The 24,511-nt window shown below is 36.8% G+C and overlaps 1 protein-coding gene across 1 annotated transcript; it reads left to right on the plus strand.

Annotated features, from left to right (window-relative positions):
* The first annotated feature begins 1,314 nt into the window (after positions 1-1,314).
* Positions 1,315-21,605, plus strand: LOC127787294 (NADH dehydrogenase [ubiquinone] 1 beta subcomplex subunit 8, mitochondrial). The gene is made up of 4 exons (XM_052315265.1): positions 1,315-1,550; positions 1,727-1,813; positions 1,937-2,032; positions 21,327-21,605. Exons 1-4 carry the CDS (start codon positions 1,413-1,415, stop codon positions 21,381-21,383), a joined length of 378 nt encoding a protein of 125 aa, XP_052171225.1. The 5' UTR covers positions 1,315-1,412; the 3' UTR covers positions 21,384-21,605.
* Positions 21,606-24,511: the final 2,906 nt, after the last annotated feature.

A 24,511-nucleotide genomic window follows, 5' to 3' on the forward strand; every position in this document is an offset into this window, starting at 1 on the left:
AAGTTGATATTTTTTTTTGGAAAATAGTTTTCTTAAATAATATACATAATTTTCACAAACATCATAAATGTGTTTCTAATATAATTTATGAAAATATAAACTTACATTAATTATTTCATCATCCTAGAATTTTTGGATAATTTCCAATATTTTTAGCAATTACGAATAATAAAAAATAACTAATGTATAATTAAAGAACTACTTCATGAAATATATTTTTATCTATCAAGTCGAAATGCTTTTTTATTTGATATAAAAATCCATAAAATATAAACTTGATATAAAAATACTTGTAAAATAATTTACATATAATTTCTCATAAACATAATATTTATAAAATAATTTCTAAAAATATAACTTTCCTCAATTATTTCATTATTCTCATCATTTTTAGTAATTAACTAAAATTGTAAGATCAATTATAAAATTGACTAAATTGTGTAAACTTATATATAACATTGATCAAAATTATAACATTCTATAAGAAATTGATAAAAAAATTATGGGTAAATTTCCCCACTTACTACTTTTGCTTAAATTGCATTAATTATCTTTATATTTTTAAAAATAACACTAACCTCTCATATAATTAATAAAATATTTAAATTAATCATTTTATCCTTGTATTTAAATAACTCCATCTTTCTTTCTCTCTCATGTTTGTAATTCAAATTAATTATTTTTGCTTTTATATTCCTTCATTATATTTGATGACCAATTATTGATGAAATTCAATTGAATTAATATATTCAATTCTAATTAGTGACTCATTTCTCTGAGCTATCTTTTTTCATATTATTTTTTTATACGGATTGACTATACAAATAATTCTTTCTCCCTCAATGAAAACCCATGAATCATGATGATTTTTTTTTTTTTTTTTTGTGGTAAAGTTTCATATGTTAATAATAATTTTTATTTTTCTCTTTTTACAATTGTAAAGTGATTCGTAATCAAATTTATTCTTCGTTAAATATATTATTGATGGATTTTGAACCGATAAATGACAATGCCATGCCATGGTAGTGGGGATGGTCATGTCGATCACTATTAGTATTTTTTATTTTTTAACTGCAAGAGTATTTTGAGATTTTTAATAACATTAACAATTGTTATTTAATAGCATGGAGTATGTGATGTACTGTAATTAATTTTAATGAAGATCAGTGCTATTTTTTAAAATATAAAAATAATAAAAATAATTTACATAAATTTCAAGAATAATTTCTCAATTTAGCCAAATATTTTATATAAAATTGATTAAACCATGTAAATTGATTTCCTTGGCCTTCCAAATTTCATCAATTTCTCATTCCGAGCAAACAATTGCATAGCTACCGGTGCGGCTGCAACCCCCCCAATAAGAAGTAGAAGAAGAAAGCCTTCACTTGCATCATTCTGACCGGAAAACAATGGCAGGGAAATTGAGCCATGTAGCGTCTCGGATCATGGGCGGAAACGGCGTCGTTTCTCGCTCCATCGCCTCTTCTCTCCGGCTCCGCTCCGGCATGGGCCTCCCCGTCGGCAAACACATCGTCCCCGACAAACCCGTAATCGTCTTCTCTCTCCCATCTAAAACCCTAAGAATAATAATCGCGCTTTTCGATTTTTGGATTTTCTGCTGCATTTGCTATGAAATTACGAAACCTTAGAAAGCTTCATTTTTTTCTCTCAAGATTAGAACCCTAGAAACATGTTTAACTTGATTTACTGTTGTATCCTACAGCTTCCAGTAAACGACGAGCTGGTTTGGGACAACGGCACTTCATTCCCGGAACCTTGTATAGATCGCATCGCCGACACAGTCGGGAAGGTAAAATCTGAAATTCCCTGTTTCTTCTGATTGTTATACTTGGGATTATGTTTTTTTTTGTTTTGGGATTATTACAGAATTTAATGAAGTTCCGTTTATATTTTCGACTTATGCATCCTGCAGTATGAAGCTTTGGCTTGGTTGTGCGGGGGTTTGAGTTTTTTCGCTTCTCTTGGATTGCTGGCTGTCTGGAATGACAAAGCCTCTAAGACACCTTTTGTGAGTTACCAATACCATTTCGTTACTAATTTGACATCTTGAATCTTATGAATGGCATTGGTTTTGGTACATCTGAATCAGATTATGTTGCTACGTTATGTTTGGTTGAACACCGCACCATAATGCTGCCATTTGTATGCACAAACATGGATCCAATCTTATGTTTCACAAAAAAATTGAACTTGGGTAGCATTATAAATCTAGGGGTGATGAACCTCGTAACAACTTTATCTTCTGCTTTCTGCATGTATATTTGTATTTATTCATTTAGACGGACTGATTTGCCTTAAGAGCTGAATTTGAATGGGCATATTTTTAGTGTTAGCCCGAGTAACCAGATTTCTTGCTAGATGGACACATTTCTTTGATAAAGTTTGATTAACATTTATGACATTCTTGGAGGATGGTGAATTTGCAAACATGGTTGGCTTATGAACAAGATCAAAATTGGTTTCTCTTCTTTGTCTTGGATTATGAATAAACTTATTTTGGCATATTCAGGAAATGTTACCATGCTATAACACATTGATGAACAAATTGGGGGAAACATTTATCAAGGGTGGGGGGAGTTGGTTTGGTCTTTAGTGATTTGTTAGAGTTTTGCCCGGGAGTGTGTGGGGTGGGTGGGGTCATTAATAAAAAAGAGCCAGACCTATATGACTCTTATAACTTGGTGGTAAATATGCATCAAAATGATGTTTAATATAGAGACGAACAAATTATCATTGAAGGAAATGTGAAATGGAATATTGACAGGTTTCTCATGTCGTAAGGTTTCATTGAACAGGTTATTGGAGATTGAAGTAAACTGCCCACATCTTTGTCCCATTAGCAAACTTAAGTAACCTTTTTATTCATGAACTTTTTGGAGCAGCAGTATATAAATGGAGGTGGTGTATGGCATGACTTTTTTGACCATTACCAATGATCAATTTGTTGGGATTTTTTATGGTGTTCTCATGAATGTAGTAGAAATAAGTATGCATTCAAAGAAAGAAAGAAAAGGAGACCAAACATTTATGTGGTTTAGATGATTAGGTTTTACGACAATCCCCCTACAACAACAGCACCTGAAGCCTTAATCCCCCTATTTGGGGATTAACTCCAATATTTTAGCCCTTGAAGTTACATGTACTTTCTCACTCATCAGTGACTATCAATATTTTTTCTTCCTCTTTTGCTTCTCTCCATCTCACTTCATCAAGCTCTGCTCTATTTAGGGTTTTCAGAAACCAAATCTCATTTCTTCACTTTTCTGTTTCTGTTGTTTCCTGTCAATCTCATTTCTTCATGCTTTGCTTTGTCTATCTATAACAGATTAGAGGATACAATTTTGAATATCATATACAAATACCTTTCTTGTAATAAATATTTTTGTGTGGTCACATTTAATGCACTAATGTTACACATTTATCTGATGCAATCATGGCATGTTTGGTAATTATTTTGACAGGTGGTTCCTCACCTAGATACTTGCATTGTATTGCTTGAGAGCATTTGTTTGTTAGCCCATTATTATCATATCTTGCACCTCCAAGCAAAGGTGCATGCATTCTTTTTGCTATGATGTCAACACTTCATTACTAGATTGCCTCTGCCTATGGCACTTAGTACTAGCATTACTCACTTGTCTGAATTGAGATGCTTGCTACCCCTCGTTTGAGATGCCACACTTCATTGTTGGGGTTCATTCGCTTGACCCGCACTTTCAAGCTCCTTGAACCCCCTTATGTGGGGTGTCTTGCAAAACTTATTGTTTTGTTGAGTGCCGTGGCTTATTATTGTGCTTGTGCTTGAGCATAACTGGAGAGATTTTCGCTAATAACCACATTTTAGGGGGAAGAAAATTTTCTTGTTTGTGATCATACTTATTAGTTTCTTTGTCTTTGCTTGGAGTCTCATTCCATAACCCTAAGCCTATTACATGTCTCGTAATTGATGGTCACCTCATCTATCCTCTCGTAATTGAGGAAGACGTTATTTTATTACTCAAACTCTATATGCTGTCATACTAATTTTTCAAATTAAAAATCCCTAACTTCTACACATTTATACTAGACACAGAAACCTAATCTGACTATAATTATGTATCCTTATCTCTACTTAATAATGATCACATTCCTAAATCAAGCAGATACTGGATTGACTATTGCATGATTGTCACTAACTAAAATAGATAATATCTTGCAATCCAAGCTTTGTTTATCTCCTTACATTGCCTCCCTTAAACTGAGCTCCTCAAGCATCATCAAAGGTCACATCACTACTGGTAATCACTGTATTAGTCTCTGGATTGTATAATTTGAAGGCACTAGACTCTTCACTATAACCAGTAAAAATACATCTGTCACCTTTATCATCAAGTTCCTTATTTAACTGATCCAGCACATGAGCATATGTAATGTGTTAAGTTCAGGAGCTCTTAGATAACTCAATCAATGATTCTTGTTACCAATTCACTCACACTCCTCACCCAAAATCAATCTCAAACAACAGAAAATATGCAATTGTAATGAAAGACAGAATTAAAGGAATGAAAACAGAAATGAAACAATCAAACCACAATAACAAGATGCGCAAGAATTATCCTGGTTCAGGCCACAGAAATGGCCCTACATCTAGCCACCAAGAATGAGATCAATTCGACAAGAAACCAAGTGTAGAACAGTTACAAGAAGTCCCTCTCTTCTTCCTCTCTGACTCATGAATTCAGTGCACTCAAGAGATTACAAACACTCTTCTTTACACAAAGTATTTCCTCTCTTCTTCACAACAGTCTCACTTGTATCTAGAGACTTTTGGAATCATCAATATTTCACTCTTCCATCTCTATTCTACCTGAGTACAATCTTCTTGGAGATTACAAAGACTTTCTTGGACACACGCCTTTCCTCTCACACACTCTGCACTCAATCATAGAAAATGAATGATTATCTGTGACTGCCTTGCCCTATGTCTCCTATTTATAGACATTATGGGTGGTAATTATAAGGTTTTTATTTAGTCTACACAAAGACCAAAATACCCCTTATAATAAAACACCTAAGCTAGACTCTTCTAAGTTGGAATAAAACCAGTCGCTTCAAACACTCGAGACATCTCCTGTTCTTCTTAACCTTCTGGACTGTTTTCTCAATGCAAAACATCAACACAATGCAACTAAAAAATCTTACCTGTTTGATGGAAGGTCTCCTACCACTCCAAGCTTCTTCAGGTGTTTGATTCCAAACAGTCTTTGTTGGACACCCATTTAATAAATATATAGCACATGCAACAGCTTCTGCCCAAAAATGTGTAGGCAAAATTTTAAATTTCAACATGTATCTCACCATATCCATGACGGTCCTGTTTTTCTTTTTGCCACTCCATTTTGTCAGGGAGTGTATCTAGTGGTCATCTGATGCTGAATGCCATGTTTTTCCAGAAAATCTATGCAAGGGAGGTATTTTGTGTCCCATCAGTCCTCAAATTTTTGATCTTGAGTCCACATTGTTTTTCCACGAAATACTTGAACTTTATGAAAATACACTTGTCTCTTTTTTTTGCTTCAGAAAATATACTCAGGCTTTTCTACTATAATCATCGATGAAAGTAATAAAATACCTACTACCACCATGTGAATACCTCAATTGAGCACAAATTGAATGAATGATTTCCAAAGGATTTCTTGCTTTCTGAGACTTGTCAATTGGAAAAGCATCTCTATGTTTCTTCCTCAAAACATGTCTCACAGATGCGGTGAGGAATATCAATAGCAGGCAGCCCAAAAACCAGCTGTTTATGTGCCAAATAATTCAACTTAGAAAAGTGAAAGTGCCCAAAACGCATATGCCATAGCCGATTATGATTATAATCAGAAATCATAGAACTCAGGCGTGACAATTTTTCATGCAAAATTTTCAATGGAAATAACCGATTATGAGTCATCTATCTTTGCAAGCAACCTCCCTTTTGTATCAACAATGGTGCAGATTCCATGATTAATAAGCATATCATACCCCTTTTTGTCAGATTCCTGATTTGACAAGTGAGTTCTCGATTGATTGAGAAGAGCGAGAGAAAGAGAGAAGGGAGGATTGAGAGAATTAGAGGGAAAGAGAGAATGGGAATTGAGAGGGAAACTAATTTCCTAATTTCATTCAACATAGGGGTAGAGGCGCAGATCAGCTCCTTTTATACTGATCTATGGCCTAAATGGGCGCCAAAAGCGGTTATGCCCTCCCCACTTGCTTTACAACTTGCCTGGGAACATGCTGGAACATTTCTCCAGCTATGCTTATCCGTGGCTTTTATTTACACAGGCCTCAGCCCACCAGATCAATGCCTACAACCTACTACATTGGCCCCATTATTCGACTAACATAACACTTTTCTGTTAATCATTCCACACTCAACAAATTAGGATGAAGGCTAGGAACATAGAACACATATGAAAATATAATTGTAAGAGCCATACTTCAATTTAATAGAAATTTGACACTCCCATGAATGGCATGTTTGTGTTGCTTCCAAATTTCACCTCTGAATGGATAGATTCATCTAAAGAAGAGAACATATCTTTCTGTCCACACAGGTGATTGCTGCAATCAGTATCTAAGAACCACGTGTTCTTGTTTGTATTGACAGCATTGTGTGCTAGTAGCAAAGTTTTGGACTTTAGATTATTTTTGCCATTATGTTCTGCAACATTGGCCTGATTACCTCAATAATTGGACCACTTGAACTAGTATTTTTTGCATTTATAGCGTTGAATATCAGACTTATCTTCTTTGTAGTTTGAATGGTTACCTTTTCCTTGGCCAAATTTGTCACTTGAATTGTTGGACCATGTCTTTTATAGCCTTGACCTCAATTATTACATTGCCTCTTTTGATTGGGGTCACCATTATTCTGATCATCTTGCCCTTTGTTTAAATTTGATTGGCTTTGCAAAGCTTTTTCAACTGGTTTCTTCATCCTTTCATTAATTCCGTCCATGTGGCTTTCTATAGTACCTTACAATCCTACAATCGTCATTTTGTTAACGTCACAAGATTCCATAATTGAAAGTTACCACACAATCATACTTAATCGACATAGTTTGAAGACTTTGTGAACAACTTTCTCTTCAATCTTTTCACCATAGATTCTCATCTTATTGACCAAATATGCCAATCTTGAAAAGTATTGCTTTACTTTCTTTGTATTGGACATCTCACAAAGGTTGTATTCCCTTTGAACTTACTGCAACTTAGACTCTTAGGCTTTGTTAGCTCCTTTGTATGCCTACTTGAATGTTTCCCAGGCCTCTTTTGATGTTGTGGCATTGGCAATTTTTCTAAAGATTGAGTAATCAACTCCTTGATGGAATCCAAACCCACTACTACGAGCTTGCTAGAATCAGCTATTGAATTTTCTGAAGTCTCCGCCGATAAGCATTGCTCTTGCACTTCAATCAAGACTAATTCTTGGACCTATGCCCAGACTTATTCCATCACCTTCAAAGTCCCCAAGAATTGATTAGAGGACTCGCCTGATCTACTTCACCTGCAAACGACGAACAAGAACTGTCGAAATTCCTCCGAACCGGCTTTGATCACCCTCAAGACCAATCAACTAGTGTAATCGCTGGGGTTCCCGCTCACTCGGACCTCTTCCCACTTCACGCCTTTCTTTCTCGTTGGAATCGACACCTTCGTCTCATGCCAAATGTCTGTTGCCCTTGCCTTAATCGCAATTCAATGGCTAAACTCCTACTTCGCCTCCAAGATTCAACCCGGAAGTGGCTTCCTCGTGCTCGCCTGCAGGTCAACGGTCCTCTGGTTATGTGTTCGGCTCGTTGTAGCTTCAAGATTACTTGGAACATGTCACTCTAGCCTATACCCACTTCTTACCCAATCACCAACCAATGACTGGAATTCCCTTGAGTTCTTGAATCATTCTTGATTTCTTTTGGATGCTTGCACTCGCCTATCACATCGTCACCAATTGAACTCATCAAAGTTCTTGTATTGCTGGAAACACTCGAAATCTTTGTTTTATCGATTCTGACGACTCATCGATTCCTTCGAGAGTCATCGGAATCTACTGCTACCAATTGCCTCAATTACAGCCAATGAACGTTGGCTCTGATACCACTTGTCACAACCCTAGGGTTTAAAATGGGATTTTGGAAGAGATTGAAGAAGGAAGAACAAAATAGAAGAAAGGAATAGAACATGAAGAGGGAGACATTGAGAAAGATAGGAGGGTTTAGACGAGACAGAGAGAAATATGAGATTTGAGAGTGAAACAAGATAGATTCATTCAATCAGTCGATACCTCTTATTCTCTAATCTACAATCTACAACCTATTTTATAGGCTGTTTACAACCATTTAGTTATTAACCCACTAATCAACTAACACACTAACCAACTCAAGTAACTACAACTAACAACTCTAGTACAATTACAAGTACTGCCTTGGGGTCATGACAACGACTTCCTCCCTGGTGGCCACACCCTCTGCTCTAGTTCGACCCAACTCCTCTTGGGTCTGTCGAAGGCACATGTCCATCTTATCATCGAGCTGCTCTTGGTGTTGTTCATCCTCGTCGCTTCTGCCACACTACTTCTTGGTTGTCTTGCTCACAACCGTCTCTCCAAAACGGGTAAGAATTCTCGATCAAAACTACAACACCACAGTCGCGCCTGCAGGAAGCTTACTAGTCTAGGTCGGAATGGTCTTCCAATCAAAACGGTAGCACCCCACAATACCTTGGTCGCTTCACCAGTATGGGTCGGAACTCCTGTTTAGAACCGCAACAAACATAGCCCTCCTCTCGATCAAAACGGTGGCATCCCACAGCACCGGTTAGAATTGTTGTCTGCTCTAATACCAGTTGTCACACCCTTAGGGTTGAACTAGGGTGTGAAAGGGGATTGGAAATTAAGAGAGAAATTTGGGGAAGAAATCAGATGAGATAAGGGAGAAGATATCTAAGAGAGAGAGAGAGAAATATTAGGAGAGAACAATAGCAAGAAGAAGATGAGATCACAGAGAAGAATTAGAGAGAATTCAAAACATTCATCAATTCCATTCCCCATCCAACGTAGGCTGTGATAAGCTCATAGCTGTAGCTACAAGACAAGGCATTGCAACTATCTAAGCTACAAGACAAAAAAGGGAAAAAGATAGAAGGAGAAAATATTCTAACAACCTCTAACTACAAGACAAATAACCCTAATAGAAATAAAAATTAAAAACAAATTACAGAAAACCAAAATTACAAATAATACCCTTGGAATGTACAAATGTGTCCAAGTTTTGGGAAAAATACCCTTTCACAGTTATGTTGAGTTTGGATAGGGTTATTTCACTGTGTCATTTGGAGTTTGAAAGTCCAAATTCATTGTTTGGATACACTTTTATTGAAAGTATTTGGATTTGGGTCTAGATCTAGGGTGGAGCATTTCAAATTACAAATTTCAAAAGATATCATTTGAAATCCTTCTATCCAAATGTATCCTTAAAGAATTGCAAGGACGAGGGATAAAAGATGGAATCTAAAAAATACATAAGACATATATAGATGTAAGGGATTTATGATTTAACATCCTTAGTGGATGTATTAATGTTTCATTGTTGGTCGTCCAATTATGACCAATTATGATAAAACCATACCTTTCCACAGGATACAACATTGGTTTGCACCATTTTTCATATGTAACTTAAACAAATTTATCATCAAACATTGAGAATATAGATTGAGGAAAAATAATTATTGATCTCAATTAGCCCAATATTGTAAAATTGTTGTGCATAAAATCATACTCATTCGATAGAGCAAAAATAAAAATATTAATGTGGGGAAAAAGAGATAAAAGTAAGCCTCTATAAATATTTTGCAACTAAAATGGCTTTAAGATAAATAAATATGGGCAGCAGTGTTGTCAAAGAAGACAGAGGTGCTTGCCTAGGCACTTGGGTAAAGGAATGCTCTAGGGAAGCACCTCGTCTAGTACTACTAGGTGAGGCCCTTTTAGTAAGGCAACAGCTAAGTGACTACCTTTGATGAGGCATCAAGCATCTCAGGTGCCGCCTGGGCATAACCAAGAAAAGGCAACAAAAAGAACGGAGAAAATGATAATTGTCATCAGCTTGGAAAATCAGAGGTATGTAAGGAGTCACAGAAAATCTAATATGAAGTGGAAGATGAGTAAGAAAAGGGAGAAAAGCAAGGAAGAACTCATTTTGTTGCTGCCAGTTCACAGACTCAGACCACTTTTAAGTTTCATTTGATTTCCCCATGAAAAATGTTACAAATCTGTCTTTTGTCCCTCGACCTTGCAATTGTTTAAGGGTATTTTTCCCTAAACTTTGACACATGGTGTGCAAGACTTCAAATTTTTTTTCCTTGCTGCTAATAGACATATTCTCTATGTGGCTAAGTTGTAAAATAACTTCTACCTTGCTTGTGCAAGCATATTGCTGGGAGAAAATATTATTAACACTTGAATTTGCAATAGTAAATGAACCTCTCCTTCAATGGTCTCTTTCCAAATCGACTCCTTTTAAGATAGCTTGGAATTTATGATCAACTATTGGCTTTTTGTCAAATTTTTTTTTTCTGGCCAGATATTTGTTGGCAATCAATAGTTCTCATCATGCACTAGTCCAAAAAATAAAAGAAAAATTATCATAATGCTCTTGGTATGGAGCATTAGAGGAAAAGGAAATCCAGGTTATTTATAGACAAGTTATTAGAGACACGTATCACAAAATAGAATCGTGTTTAGCATTTGTGGAGGAAATGCTGAGTTTTTTTAATTACAATTGGATTATATCAAAGATTTATATTCATACCTCTTTGCTTTAATGATGGATGAGTTTACTATGCACATCCAAGAAGAGGTGTCATAATGTTTCTTATGTACAATGTCATTATTTTGGTGGATAGGTAAAAAAAAGGTGTAAATGTTAAGCCCAAATTACGAAAGGATACTATGAAATTCAAAGGCTTCAAGTTGAGTAGGTTGAAAATTGAATAATAGAATATAAGTTTTGGTTAAAAAGAAGTATGATGATGTTATGATGAGACTTGAAGATCAAGTTATTTCAAGGAAATATTAGTTCTGATATCTTAGATTAGTTGCTCAAATGGGAAAGATTACTAAGGATGTTACTTACAAAATCAACACAAGATGGTTAACTTAAGTACTTCCAATATTTTATACAATTGTAATATTTTGTTTATTAGATGGCTACAAGATTTGTTCATGATATGGTATCGGCTATTGGGCAGTAAAAAGAAGTTTTATGAGACGGCTATAAGATTTGTTCATTATATGGTACGGGCTATTGGGTGGTTAAGTATTAAATGCACAAAATGAATGCAGTTAGATGTATACAAATGAACTGTTTGTATATACCTCAAGTGTACAACATAAGCATATATATACATACATTTACTTAAAGATAAATACACTAATACCCCCTTACTTATCTTATTTAACACCCCCTCAAGCTGGAGCATATATATTGAGCATGCCCAGATTGGTACAAATATAATTCACATGAGACCCTCTAAGTGACTTGGTGAGTAAATCAGCCAGTTGATCGTTAGAACCCACATATGTTGTAACTACATCCCTAGAAAGCACATTTTTTCTAACAAAATGACAATCAATTTCAATATGTTTGGTTCTCTCATGAAACACAGGGTTAGAAGCAATATGCATTGCAGCCTGGTTGTCACAAACCAATTGCATAGGCTTAACTTGCGTAACTCTTAACTCCTTAATTAATTGTTTCAACCGCACTAGCTCACATGTTGTTACGGCCATTGCCCTGTATTCAACCTCTGCGCTAGATCTGGCAACAATAGTTTGCTTCTTACTTTTCCAAGAGACTAGGTTTCCACCCATAAATACACAGTATCCAAATGTGGATCTCCTGTCACTAGGTGATCTTGTCCAATCAGCATTCGTATATCCCACAATCTAACTGTGCCCATGATTTTGATACAATATACCCCAACCAGGGGTAGCCTTAATATATCGAAGAATACGGATCACTGCATCCCAGTGACTGTCTCAAGGTGAATCCAAGAACTGACTTATCATACTCACAGCAAATGAAATATCAGGACGAGTGACTGTGAGGTAATTAAGTTTCCCAACTAATCGACGGTAGCGCCCATGATCAGAAAAAGGCTCCCCCTGTCTCGATAACAACTTGATATTTGGATCCATAGGGGTATCTGTAGGTTTACATCCTAGCAATCATGTCTCTTCTAGCATATCCAAGGCATACTTCCTTTGAGAAATATAGATGCCTTGCTTTGACTGAGCTACCTCAATACCCAAAAAATATCTCAAAGGACCCAGATCCTTCGTCTGAAACTGTTGGTGAAGATGTGCCTTCAATTCAGTGATACCAACATCATCATCCCCTGTAAGTACTATATCATCAACATACACCACTAGAAGAATGTGGCGGCCAGACTGGGAACAATGAAAAACAGAATGATTAGCTTCACTCTAAGTTAACCCAAAGTCAAGAACAACTGAACTAAATCGACCAAACCAAGCTCGAGGAGACTGTTTTAAACCGTATAAAGATTTTCGAAGGCGACACACCAGTCCAGACTCCCCCTGAGCAACAAAGCCAGGAGGTTGCTCCATATACACCTCCTCCTGTAAATTGCCATGGAGAAAGGCATTTTTGATGTCCAATTGATGAAGAGGCCAGTGAAACATAGCAGCAAGGGATAAGAAAAGGCGAACAAAGGAGATTTTAGCAACATGAGAGAATGTATCGCCATAATCAAGACCAAAAATCTGAGTGTATCCTCTAGCAACAAGGCGAGCCTTAAGACGATCAATCTGGCTATCAGGACCAACTTTAACAGTGTAAAACCAGCGACAACCAATAGTAGATTTACCCTTGGGAAGAGGTACTAAGTCCCAAGTCCCAGTGGAATGTAAAGCAGACATTTCTTCGACCATAGCAGCCCGCCACCCTAGATGGGAAAGAGCTTCGGTAACAGATTTAGGAGGTGAAACAGAAGATAAAGAAGAAACAAAAGCATAATATCCAGGGGACAGATAATCATAGCTAACAAAATGGGAGATAGGATGGCGAGTACCTTTATGAAGAGCAATAGGCAAGTCAAGATCAAAAGTCGAAGGCGACGGACCAGAGGAGGAAGAACGAATTGGCACTGGGGATGAGTCAGGAGACGGCTTCCGCGGACTAGCGACAACAGTCGGTGCTGGTTGGGCCACGAGATGTGGACTCCATTGATAGACCTGAAGATCAGAGCGATCAAGGCGAGAGGCAAAGGATGGTGGAGATGGTGAAGACGTTGGAGATGGAGATGATGTGAGGTCAAGAGAAGGAACATGCAAAGGTAACCCAACAGACATAGAATCGGAGATCGCAGATGAAGAAGGGAAATAAGGAGATGACTCAAAGAAGGTAACATTCGCTAAAACAAAATATCGAGTTAATTGAGGAGAGTAGCAACGATACCCCTTTTGAAGGCGAGAATAACCCAGAAAAACACATTTGACGGAACGAGCAAATAACTTATCACGACCTGGGGTAAGATGGTGAACAAAGCACGTGCTCCCAAAGATACAAGGAGGAAGAGAATATAAGTCAATCCGAGGAAAAAGAATGGAATGAGGAATCTGGTCATTAAGGACAGAAGATGGCATGCGGTTAATTAAGTAACATGCAGTTAAGACAGCATCACTCCAGTATTGAAGTGGAGCATGCATATGAAGAAGAAGCGTGAGGGCTGTCTCAATTAAATGACGATTCTTGCGTTCAGCTATCCCATTTTGTTGTGGGGTTCTAGGACACGAAGTCTGGTGAAGAATCCCATTGGATGCCATATAAGATCTAAATGGGAGAGACAAATGCTCAAGAGTATTATCACGACGAAGAGCACGGATAGGCAAATTGAACTGTGTTCTAATTTCAGCACAAAATGTAGTGAAGACTGAAAATAACTTTGAACGCGTTTTCATTAAATATAACCATGTAGTCCGAGAGAAATCATCAATAAAGGTTACAAAATAACGAAAACTGTCTTGTGAACTGACACAACTAGGACCCTATACATCTGAATGGACTACTGAAAAAGGAGAACTAGCACGTTTATTAACTCTACTTGGGAAAGAACTACGAATATGTTTCCTAAATTGACAAGACTCGCACTCTAAGGAAGAAATACTAGAGAGATTGGGAACCATCTTCTTGAGATTAGGAAGAGATGGGTGCCCCAACCGACAATGGACATGTAGTGGGGAAGTTGTTGTCGTGCACGCCACTGAAGAAGCGGGGGGGGACAGATAGTAGAGACTGTGAGACTCAAGCCCCGTGCCAATCGTCCGTCCAGTCCCCCGATCTTGCACAAGAACAGAATCAGATGAAAAAATTATAGAGCAATTAAGACTGCGAGTGAGTTGACTGACAACAACAACAACAACAACATATTTAGCCTTTATCCTACTATGTGGGGTTGGCTACATGAATTCTAGACTTCCATGCATTTCTGTCTTTTGTCATATCTTCATTGATGGCCATACACTTCATATCAAACTTTAATGTTTCTCCCAAAGTTTTCTTAGGTCTACCTCTACTTCTTTTTTTGACTAATTGTTCCATTTCATCCACTCTCCTCACAGGAGCGTCTCTTGGTCTCCTTTTCACATGACCAAACCATCTTAGTCTAGTCTCTCTCATCTTCTCCTCTATTGGCACTACTCCTACCTTATTACGAATAATTTTATTTCTAATTTTATCTTTTCTTGTATGGCCGCACATCCATCTTAACATCCTCATCTCCGCTACGCTCGTCTTTTGCTCATGTTAGTATTTGACTGCCCAACATTCTGAGCCGTACAACAAAACTGGTCTTATAGCTGTCCTATAAAATTTTCCTTTTAGTTTTAATGGGATTTTACCATCACATAACACCCCCGATGCATTTCTCCATTTTAGCCAACCTGCCTTAATTCTATGTGTGACATCCTCGTGAATTTCTCCATCTTTTTAAATCATTGATCCCAAATATCTAAAATGATCTTTTATTTGTAAGATTTGGTCTTCCAATTTTATTATAACATCCTCCACTCTTGCATTCTTACTAAATTTACATTCCATATATTCTGTTTTCTTTCTGCTTAACTTAAATCCCTTAGATTCTAAATTGTTTCTCTATAACTCAAGCTTAGCGTTCACTCCTTCTTTTGTTTCATCCACCAACACTATGTCGTCTGCAAAAAGCATACACCATGGCATCTCTGTCTGAATATCTTTAGTGAGTTCATCCATTACTAAAGCAAATAAGTATGGACTTAGTGCAGAACCTTGATGCAATCCTATTGTAATTTTAAACGGTTCAGTATCCCTTCCGCATGTTCTGACCCTTGTCTCTGCACCATGATACATGTCCTCCTTAAGGGCTTGTATATAGGCTATTCGGATTCCTTTCTTTTCTAAAACCCTCCATAATACTTCTCTAAGGACCCTATTATAGGCATTTTCTCGATCTATAAATACCATATGTAGGTCCTTCTGATGCTCTCGATACCTTTCCATTAGGCGTCTCAGTAGGTATATAGCTTCCATTGTTGACCTACCAGGTATGAAACCAAACTGATTTTTCGAAACCTCTGTTTCTTTTCTAAGCCTCTGCTCTATTACTCTCTCCCAGAGTTTCATGGTATGGCTCATTAACTTAATTCCTCTGTAATTTTCACAGTTTTGAACATCTCATTTGTTCTTATATATAGGGACCAAAGTACTCTTCCTCCACTCATCTGACATCTTTTTTGATTTAAGAATCGCGTTAAATAATTTCCTTAGCTAGGAGATGCCCTCTTCTCCCATGCATTTCCATGCTTCTATTGGTAATTTATCCGGTCCCACTGCCTTATGATTTTTTATCTTTTTTAATGCTTGTCTTATTTCATTTGGACTTATGCGTCGATAAAATGTATAGCTCATGTTCCCTTCGGAGTTACTAAGATGTCCCAACCTAACTCTTTTGTCGCCATCATAATTGAATAATTTTGTGAAATACTCCTTCCATCTCTCCTTAATCGCTCCCTCATTCACTAATACATTTTGATTTTCATCTTTTATGCATTTTACTTGATTTAAATCTCTTGTTTTTCTTTCTCTTGCTTTAGCTAATTTATATATATCCTTTTCTCTATCTTTTGTATCAAGTCGTTTATATAAATTCTTGTATGCTTTTGACCTTGCTTTACTAACAGCTTTTTTTGCTGCATTTTTTGATTCTTTGTAATTTTTTTGATTTTCTTCATTGTTGCACTGATATAAAGCCTTATAACAATTTTTCTTATTTTTAATTTTCAATTGTACTTTTTCATTCCACCACCAAGACTCCTTAAGGTTAGGGGCTCTACCATTTGTCTCTCTAAGCACTACTTTTGCTGTGCTTCTCAGGGCATTAGTCATTTCTCTCCACATTTGGTTTGTTTGTCCTTGTCCATTCCATTCTCTTCTACCTCTTAATTTTTCTTTGAAGATTAGTTGTTTCTCCCCTTTTAAATCCCACCACCTAATTCTTGGATTTTGTTTTATGTGATTTTTTCTCTTCCAATTTCTTACTTGGACGTCAAGTACTAGAAGTTTATGTTGAGTAGTCAAACACTCTCCCGATATCACCTTATAATCCCTACAACATACTCGGTTCTCTTGTCTCATGAGGAAATAATCTATTTGGGTGCTTGATATGATATTTTTATATGTGATTAAGTGTTTGTCCCGTTTTTTGAATCTAGTATTGGTTATGATGAGCCCATATGCCTTTGCAAAATCTAGAATAGACTTACCCTCATTATTAATTTCCCCAAATCCATACTCTCCATGTACCTCTCTATAGCCGTTTTCGTCTCTACCGACGTGACCATTTAAGTCACCTCCTATAATCACTCTCTCCCCTCTTGGTATCATTTGTATGAGTCCTTCTAGGTCCTCCCAGAGTTTTGCTTTTATCTCCTCACCTAACCCCGCTTGTGGTGCATATGTACTAAAGATATTCTTAGTCATTCTTCCTAGAATAACCTTCACCATAATAATCCTATCCCCTATTCTCTTAACATCCACTACCTTATCTACTAAGCTTTTATCCATAATAATCCCCATTCCATTTTTTGCTCGATCATTTCCTGTGTATCATATTTTATATCCATTTTCTGGAAATTTTTTTGCTTTTTTCCCTACCCATCTCATCTCTTGGAGGCACATAATATTAATCTTTCTCTTAATCATCACATCTACCACTTCCATAGCTTTGCCTGTTAATGTTCCTATGTTCCATGACCCAATCCTTAATCTATGATTTTGTTTTTGGCTTTGACTTTGAATTTGATTTTGTTTTTGATTTTGATTTTGTTTTTGGTTTTGGTTTTGATTTTGATTTTGGACTAACTTCTTTACCCACATCCGTTCAAGCAAATGCGGGAACCCTTGCTTATTTGTCACTACATCCGGGCGCCGATGCAGCGACCTTAGCTCACTTGACACTACACGCGGGCAGGGAGAGGTAATGCAGTACCAATACCCGTGATTGAGGCTTGAGAGCCATCAGGCAATGTAATAGGAGGTAGAGACTGCGAAGTTTGAACATGAGATAGGAGAGAACGATTACCAGACATGTGATTGGTGGCACCGGAGTCAAAGATCCATGGGCCAAGAGAAGATGAAAACTTAGTAAAGCAGGCAGTAGGGTTACCAGTGTTAGCGAAGGATGTGACAGGTGAAGTAGCCTATTGTGCTGCCCGGAACTGAAGAAACTGAGCATTCTCCCCCTCGGAGATAGTCACTGGTGAGGAATCACTGGGTGTGATAGATGCCTGACCCTCTGAAATGCCCACAACCATGTTAGCAGTACTGGCTGCATGAGGTGGATGTCCATGTAGGTGATAACAAGTCTCTCTAGTGTGACCAAGGCGATTGCAATAGGAGCACTGGGGCCGTGGACGACCACCACCCCGATGACCACCACGACCAGTCGGGGTCGTAACAAGGGTAGAGTGATCTTCAAGAACGGACCTGCCACGATCAACAGTAATAGATGAGGCTCTAAATAGTCTGGCAAATACCTCTGTCAGAGGAGGAAGAGAGGCATTGCCGAGGATTTGTGTCTTAACTGAGTCAAGCTCTGGTTGAATTCCATGAAGACAGAGGATAATAAACATTTGATCACGTTGTTGCTGTTGTTTCTTGATATCGGTATCAAAGGGCATCAACTCGTTAAAGTCGGTAATAGAAGCTTGAAGCTTACCCAAATATGTGGTCATATCCAAATCAGTTTGTTGTAAATTGAACAAAGCACCAATCACATCATAAATACGAGTGATGTCACTAGTATACAGCTCACGAGCCCGAGTCCATAGGGCACTACACTCCCGAAGAGGTCGAAATATCGGCATTAAGGTCGGCTCAATGGTCTGCCACAATAAACTCAATAACTTGGCATCCACTTTCCGCCAAAGAGGTTGATCCCCCTCAGAAACAGTTGAAATAGTCTTCGATAAATGATCCTCAAGGCCATGACCAAGAAACCAAATTTCAACTGTACATGACCAAGCAGAATAATTCTGTCCGCTCAATTTCTCCGTTGTAATAATCGGTGTGCCCGAAAAATGGGGAATGGTCACGGGTGTGGACATGGTGGAGCGGCTTATGGATGAAGAGTGAGCTGGAGATGAATCCATGATGCAGAAAGAACAGCAGATCTAGAGCAGATTTGATTACACAACCAAAGAGAGGGAAGATAGATCTGGGTAGATCTGGAGTAGATTGGGTTACATGACCAAGGAGAAGAAAGAACAGATCTAGAGCAATACCTATGGGTAGATCTGGAGCACAGAAGCTTAAGCTGTCACTGGAGTTCGCCTGAGGATGGCTGGATCTGGACAGGCATGGCGAAGGTGACGGAGAGATGACTGGGACAGAAGCGGTGACAGTGAGGGTGAGCTCGAGCACGGGCGCAGTGATGGTGAGGACGCAGGTGCGGTGATGGTGAGGGTGCAGGCGCGGCGACGGTGAAGGCGAGATCTGGGCGTGGCCAAAAGAAGATGACCGGATCTGGAGAAGAAGAGCCGCGATAGCTGAATGACCAGCGGCCGACGAAGAGACCCGTTCTGATGACAATGGCGGGCGAAGCGACCGGCAGTGATGGTGTCGGCTGACGGCGGCGGCTAGGGTTAGGTTAGGGTTTGGGCTCTGATACCATGTTAGATGTATACAAATGAATTGTTTGTATATACCTCAAGTGTACAACATAAGCATATATATACATACATTTACTTAAAGATAAATACACTAATACCCCCTTACTTATCTTATTTAACAAATGCAACTGAGAGGAGGATGTTATGATGTATATGCAACCATATAAGAAAAGGACAAAATTAAAATAATGCCATTCCTAATAATGTTGGAGAATCTTATGTTTAAAAATAATATGTGCAGGACTCAATTAAAATTTCAGACATGAGAAAATAGACCAAGAGATGCACCTTTGAAGAGAGTAGACTAGAAAAGATTTGGTGGAAAACTCATTGGTGTGTGACATGAGATATAATGACTAACAAAAGATATAGTCATAGATATAGATGATTGGTGATTTAGAATTCTTGTAGCTGACCTTACCCAGTTGGAAGGCTTGGTGGTGGTGTTGTTGAATGGTCTTGCTTTGAAGGAATTGTACAGGGTTTATTTTGTACAAGTTTTATCTCTAATTTTTTCAGAAATCTGATTTTTGATGTAAATTCTCCTTTGTTATAGATATTTTATAGTAGCTATGGAAAAGTCTTTGGTGAAATAAGTGTACTAATTTTTCCATTGGATGATTGCATAATCTTGTGAATGCTTTTTTATACGACACAAATCAAACGGGGATCCTCTGGTTGGATCTGAATCTAAAGTACTGAAACTTTTAAGAAGACTTTGTGCTGTGTCGGGTAATTGCATTGGAGATGCACATCCAAACATCTGCCAAGTACTCAACTGGACACTTGTCTGATACTTGAGGACACTCGTCTTCATGGTAGGACCATGCATGATCATCGGTGATTAGGTCCATATTACAAGTTCTATTAACTATAAAATAAAAAATAACATGAAATATTTTTTGCTAAACAACATAGCATGCAGTTTTATATCCACTAGTTATTCCTCTGGATTTCTGATATAAACTTCTTGATTTTAAGAATTTTAAATCTGAAAATCAACTTTATTTGAACCGAGTTTTGTAATACAGATAGTGGATTGTTCAAGTGAAATGTGAAGATAAACTTTTACTAGCTTTATATAAAAAATTATGAATGTGTTAGTAATGTAAAAAATGAAGACATGGCTACCATTTTTATGTATACACATGTGAAACATATGCTTATTATTATTGATGAGTACTTTCCATGTTGTGTCCTTTTTGATAAGTTGTCAAGTGTCCATGCCATATGGCAATATCTATGCTTCATAGATCTCAATGGATTTCTTTAGCTTTGATTCACCATGTGCAATTGTGCCATAGATAAACTAAGAATTTAACTGGAAGTGCAGGCTTACATTGTATGTTCTTATAGATCTTTGCCTTTCAACTATTTGAACCATAATTTTTGTTTTTGACACTTCAAGGTACTCTAATTGAAATTGTTCTGCTCATAAATTTTCCATATAGTATTCAACTTGACATCCCTACTCCATTCCATGTTTGAATGCCATATATTTCCATTTTTTTAATGTTCATGTGTCCCAATTCATGAGCACTTCATTATTTGACCATTGTTGATTAGAAATAGAGATCAAATTGGTCCTTTGCACATACTTTCCACACTGTTGAATAATGTCTGACTTTGATAGAATTTGCCTATTTGTATCTCGTTTGGTTATAATATCATGGGAAACCACTGAATCTAGAAGACTGCTAGCAAAAAAGTCATAGGTGGGAAACTTGCTAATCTTACTTGGTCTTGTTATTTCTCTTGCCAGCTTTATCTCCTAAATCATGAGGCACCATTTTCATCATTTGACTAATGTTGATTAGAAATAGAGATCCAATAGGTCCTTCGCTCATACTTTCCACTTTGTTGAAAGATGTCTTGTTGCTGTGATTATTTTTACTATTTGTCTCCTTTGACTATTACCATAAGAAAACAGTGAATCCATAGCTAGATGGCTGCTAGCAAAACCCGTAGGTTGAAAACTTGCCATCATACTTTTTCCTATTATTCCTCTTGCCAGCTTGAGCGTATGATTGATAAAATTTTCCCCCATATGCAGGCTCCAAAGGTCTATCCTTACGACAATCTTCGAGTAGAGCTCGGCGGTGAACCTTAGGCATGTCTGGGGGTGGCCGCTGTTAGTGACAAGACATTGTTATTTGACTACTAGTCGTCCTGTTTATTTCTTCTCTTTTTGGGGAAAATTCAGGATACTGAGTAATAATGTATTCACGTTTATTTGGCTGCTGGTGTTGCTTGAAGAACACTATAAGGTGGTTGTCATGATCAAATCACAGTCCCATGTTTGCTAGCTCTGGCTGGCTGATGTATTGTTGCACCAATGCACATCAAGTTTGCTTAATTTCAGGAAATGGGACTGGGGCTATCCTACTCCTTCCTATTATTAATATTGTGAAGATAATCAATAAAAGTGAAAAGAAGAGAACACAGAAGAAAGAGCGAGCTCGAGAGAATTCTGGAAAGTAACTTGGCTCAATTCTCGTTCAATGAATATACTGAAGGAATAAACTAACCAACTCACTCAAAACTAAATCTATCTCAGTCGCCCAGTTGTACAACTAGCACTCTTATTGGACTGCACGTAATCTGATCTGTGCTGAGCTATTCCCTATTTCCCTTCCCTTAACATTAATCGCCGTTTTAGAGGGTATTTTCTTGCCGTAAATGCCGTTTGAATTCGCCGGACGGTTTGTTGGATATAGATGGATCCCATCCATTGATAAACCTTCTTGTTTGAATCACCCAGACTTGGACCCAGAGGCAGAGCCTGGCTGAACAAACAATAGGTTGAGACATGTCAGACATCCTCTACACAATAATTGAGTTCGGCCGCTGTTATTGCAAATTCTCTGCATTCGCCCCCTGGTGCACTAATTGAACTGTTAGAATTTATTTATAGTAAACCCTAAATTTCAATAATCACTTTTGGGATTTGTGTTAATTACGGATTTTTTTTTTTTTTTTTACATTTTGAAATAACCTTTCCCCTTTTTTTTTTTTAATTAACGTAATATCATAAACGCCCTTACTGCTCGACCTCACAATTCCAGCAAGAGATCTAAATCAGATAACTCAGTAGTCAATTTCTATTCATAACCTATTTCCGTTGAAGTCAGTGCGGTTTGGTATTTTTTAATTTTCAGGATAGTTCTTAGCTATTGAGTTTTTTTCTCTAACTAGAGCTCGAACACGAAACTTTAGAGCTCAAAGAACCACATTCCAATAATTTTTCCTTTACCAGTTGATTTATACCCTTTCCCTTTTCGTTAGCTCCTATCTTTCCTAAGTCGCTGTCACCCTTGTCCCCTAAACGAAATAATAATGCAGTTGATTAAACATTAGTGGATCAACCTGTCTGTACAATTTACTATTTGCTTTGAAATCTTTCTTTCAAGAGGTAAATTTTAGGCTTGTACATAGCGGTGCTCCCATGTGCTTGCCCCTGCATTTTGTACAATCCAATCTCGTGAAATTAATTAATTATTTTTGGTACCGAATGGGTACATCGCCAAAGGCAAAACGACGAGGCCACCGCCTTCGATCCTTCCTTCTGACTCTTGTTTGCCTGTTTGTGTTGATCACGGTTCTTAAATTTTCGTTTTCCAACCAAGTTTTTCTTTATTCAATTCTTTTTTTTTTTTATTGAGAATACTAGATGTTACATATTAATTAGTTCAAGCTTAAGATAATGACGTGTCACGTATATTATCCTGTGGTGGTAGTTTAGCGATTTAAGAGTTTTTTTTTTTGTGTATTTTTTAAGTTTGAGTTTGAATATTAAATCATTTCACTCTTAAAATGATCTAAATCGAGCGAGAGAGTAAGGGATACAAAATTTGACATTGTGGATTGTGGTGGGATTTGGGTGAAAGCTCATGTTGTTTGGACCAAAAGATGAAATTGTTTATTAGCCCCCTAGCTCCAAAATTTTTATAAGGAGTTAAATCACAGAACTCAGCTATGAGATTCGAACACGGGACAACTCATATTTTTGGTAGTAGTTAGGATTTAAAAAGAATATTTTTTTAATGAGAAAAAAATCTCATGATCATGTCTAAAAAAATTATTACACTAATTGCTCGTATTTTTATCCTTAGTCAAAAGCAGAAAGAAAAAAAGAAAAATAAAACTCAAATCATGTTTGTTCTTCAATTTGTCTGATATAATCTGCGAGTGCTTCCATGGAGTAAATACTACGTACCTAACAGCTGGTTAGGTCTTCCCACTGAATTTGATTAGGTGAATGAGGAATCAACATTAACAAAAATCTGGGGAACTTATACTATAATATAAAAGATATATTATATATATGATTGGTTTCGGATTGTACGCACTAATTAAAATTTATTTATTTATTAAGATGTAAAATCACTAATTCATAATTTTTTATTTGAATTTATACTCTATTTATTTTATTATTTTATTTGGATGAAAAAAGCCCCTAACTTTTCAAGTCTACGGATCATTTTTTAATATTAGACAAAAAATAGTGAAGTGTTTTTAGATAAGGAGGCTCTTCAAACTTAGACTATTTTTAAATGTTAGATAATAAATAATGATGTGCCATTTAGACGAGAGGACACCCCAACTTCTTAAGTTTATAGATCATTTTTTAATGCTTGACAATGAATAATAAGATATACACTAAGTAATATAATAGAATAAAGGTAAGAAGCGATGTTATTTTTAAAAGATTATTTAATAAAAAAGATTTTTTGGATGTCGAAAATTTCACTTGGGGAAACCACAATGATATAGGCATTAAAAAAAATTAAAAAAAAATAAAAGTAAATCGATAACTTTTTAATTTGTAGGAACTAATTGTGGACTCTCTACATTTTTTGTTTATTCAACTTTTACATTTTTATATCTTTACTTCTTGTCTATATTGTTAATTAAAAGATTTTATTTTCTAGTCTTGAATATAAAAATTTAATTAGTGATTTTACATCTATTTTTTTTTATTTTTTTTAAAATTTTTATTTATATTATTAAAAGACTACCAAAATAACTCTTGTCTAGGGTCTCTGTAAGACAGCCCTGACTGAACTTTGCTTCATATGCTCCTTTGCTTCATTTGCTAAGGATCTGTATTCAGCTTCTGCAACTGATCGTGCAACTACTAATTGCTTCTTTGAACTCCATATGATTAAATTTCCTCCTAAATAAACACACAAACCTCCAGTAGATTTCGTAGTAACTTTACTGTTTGCATTATCATCA

The sequence above is a fragment of the Diospyros lotus genome, chromosome 12, assembly GCF_014633365.1.
Source record: "Diospyros lotus cultivar Yz01 chromosome 12, ASM1463336v1, whole genome shotgun sequence".
NCBI classification, from domain to species: domain Eukaryota; kingdom Viridiplantae; phylum Streptophyta; class Magnoliopsida; order Ericales; family Ebenaceae; genus Diospyros; species Diospyros lotus.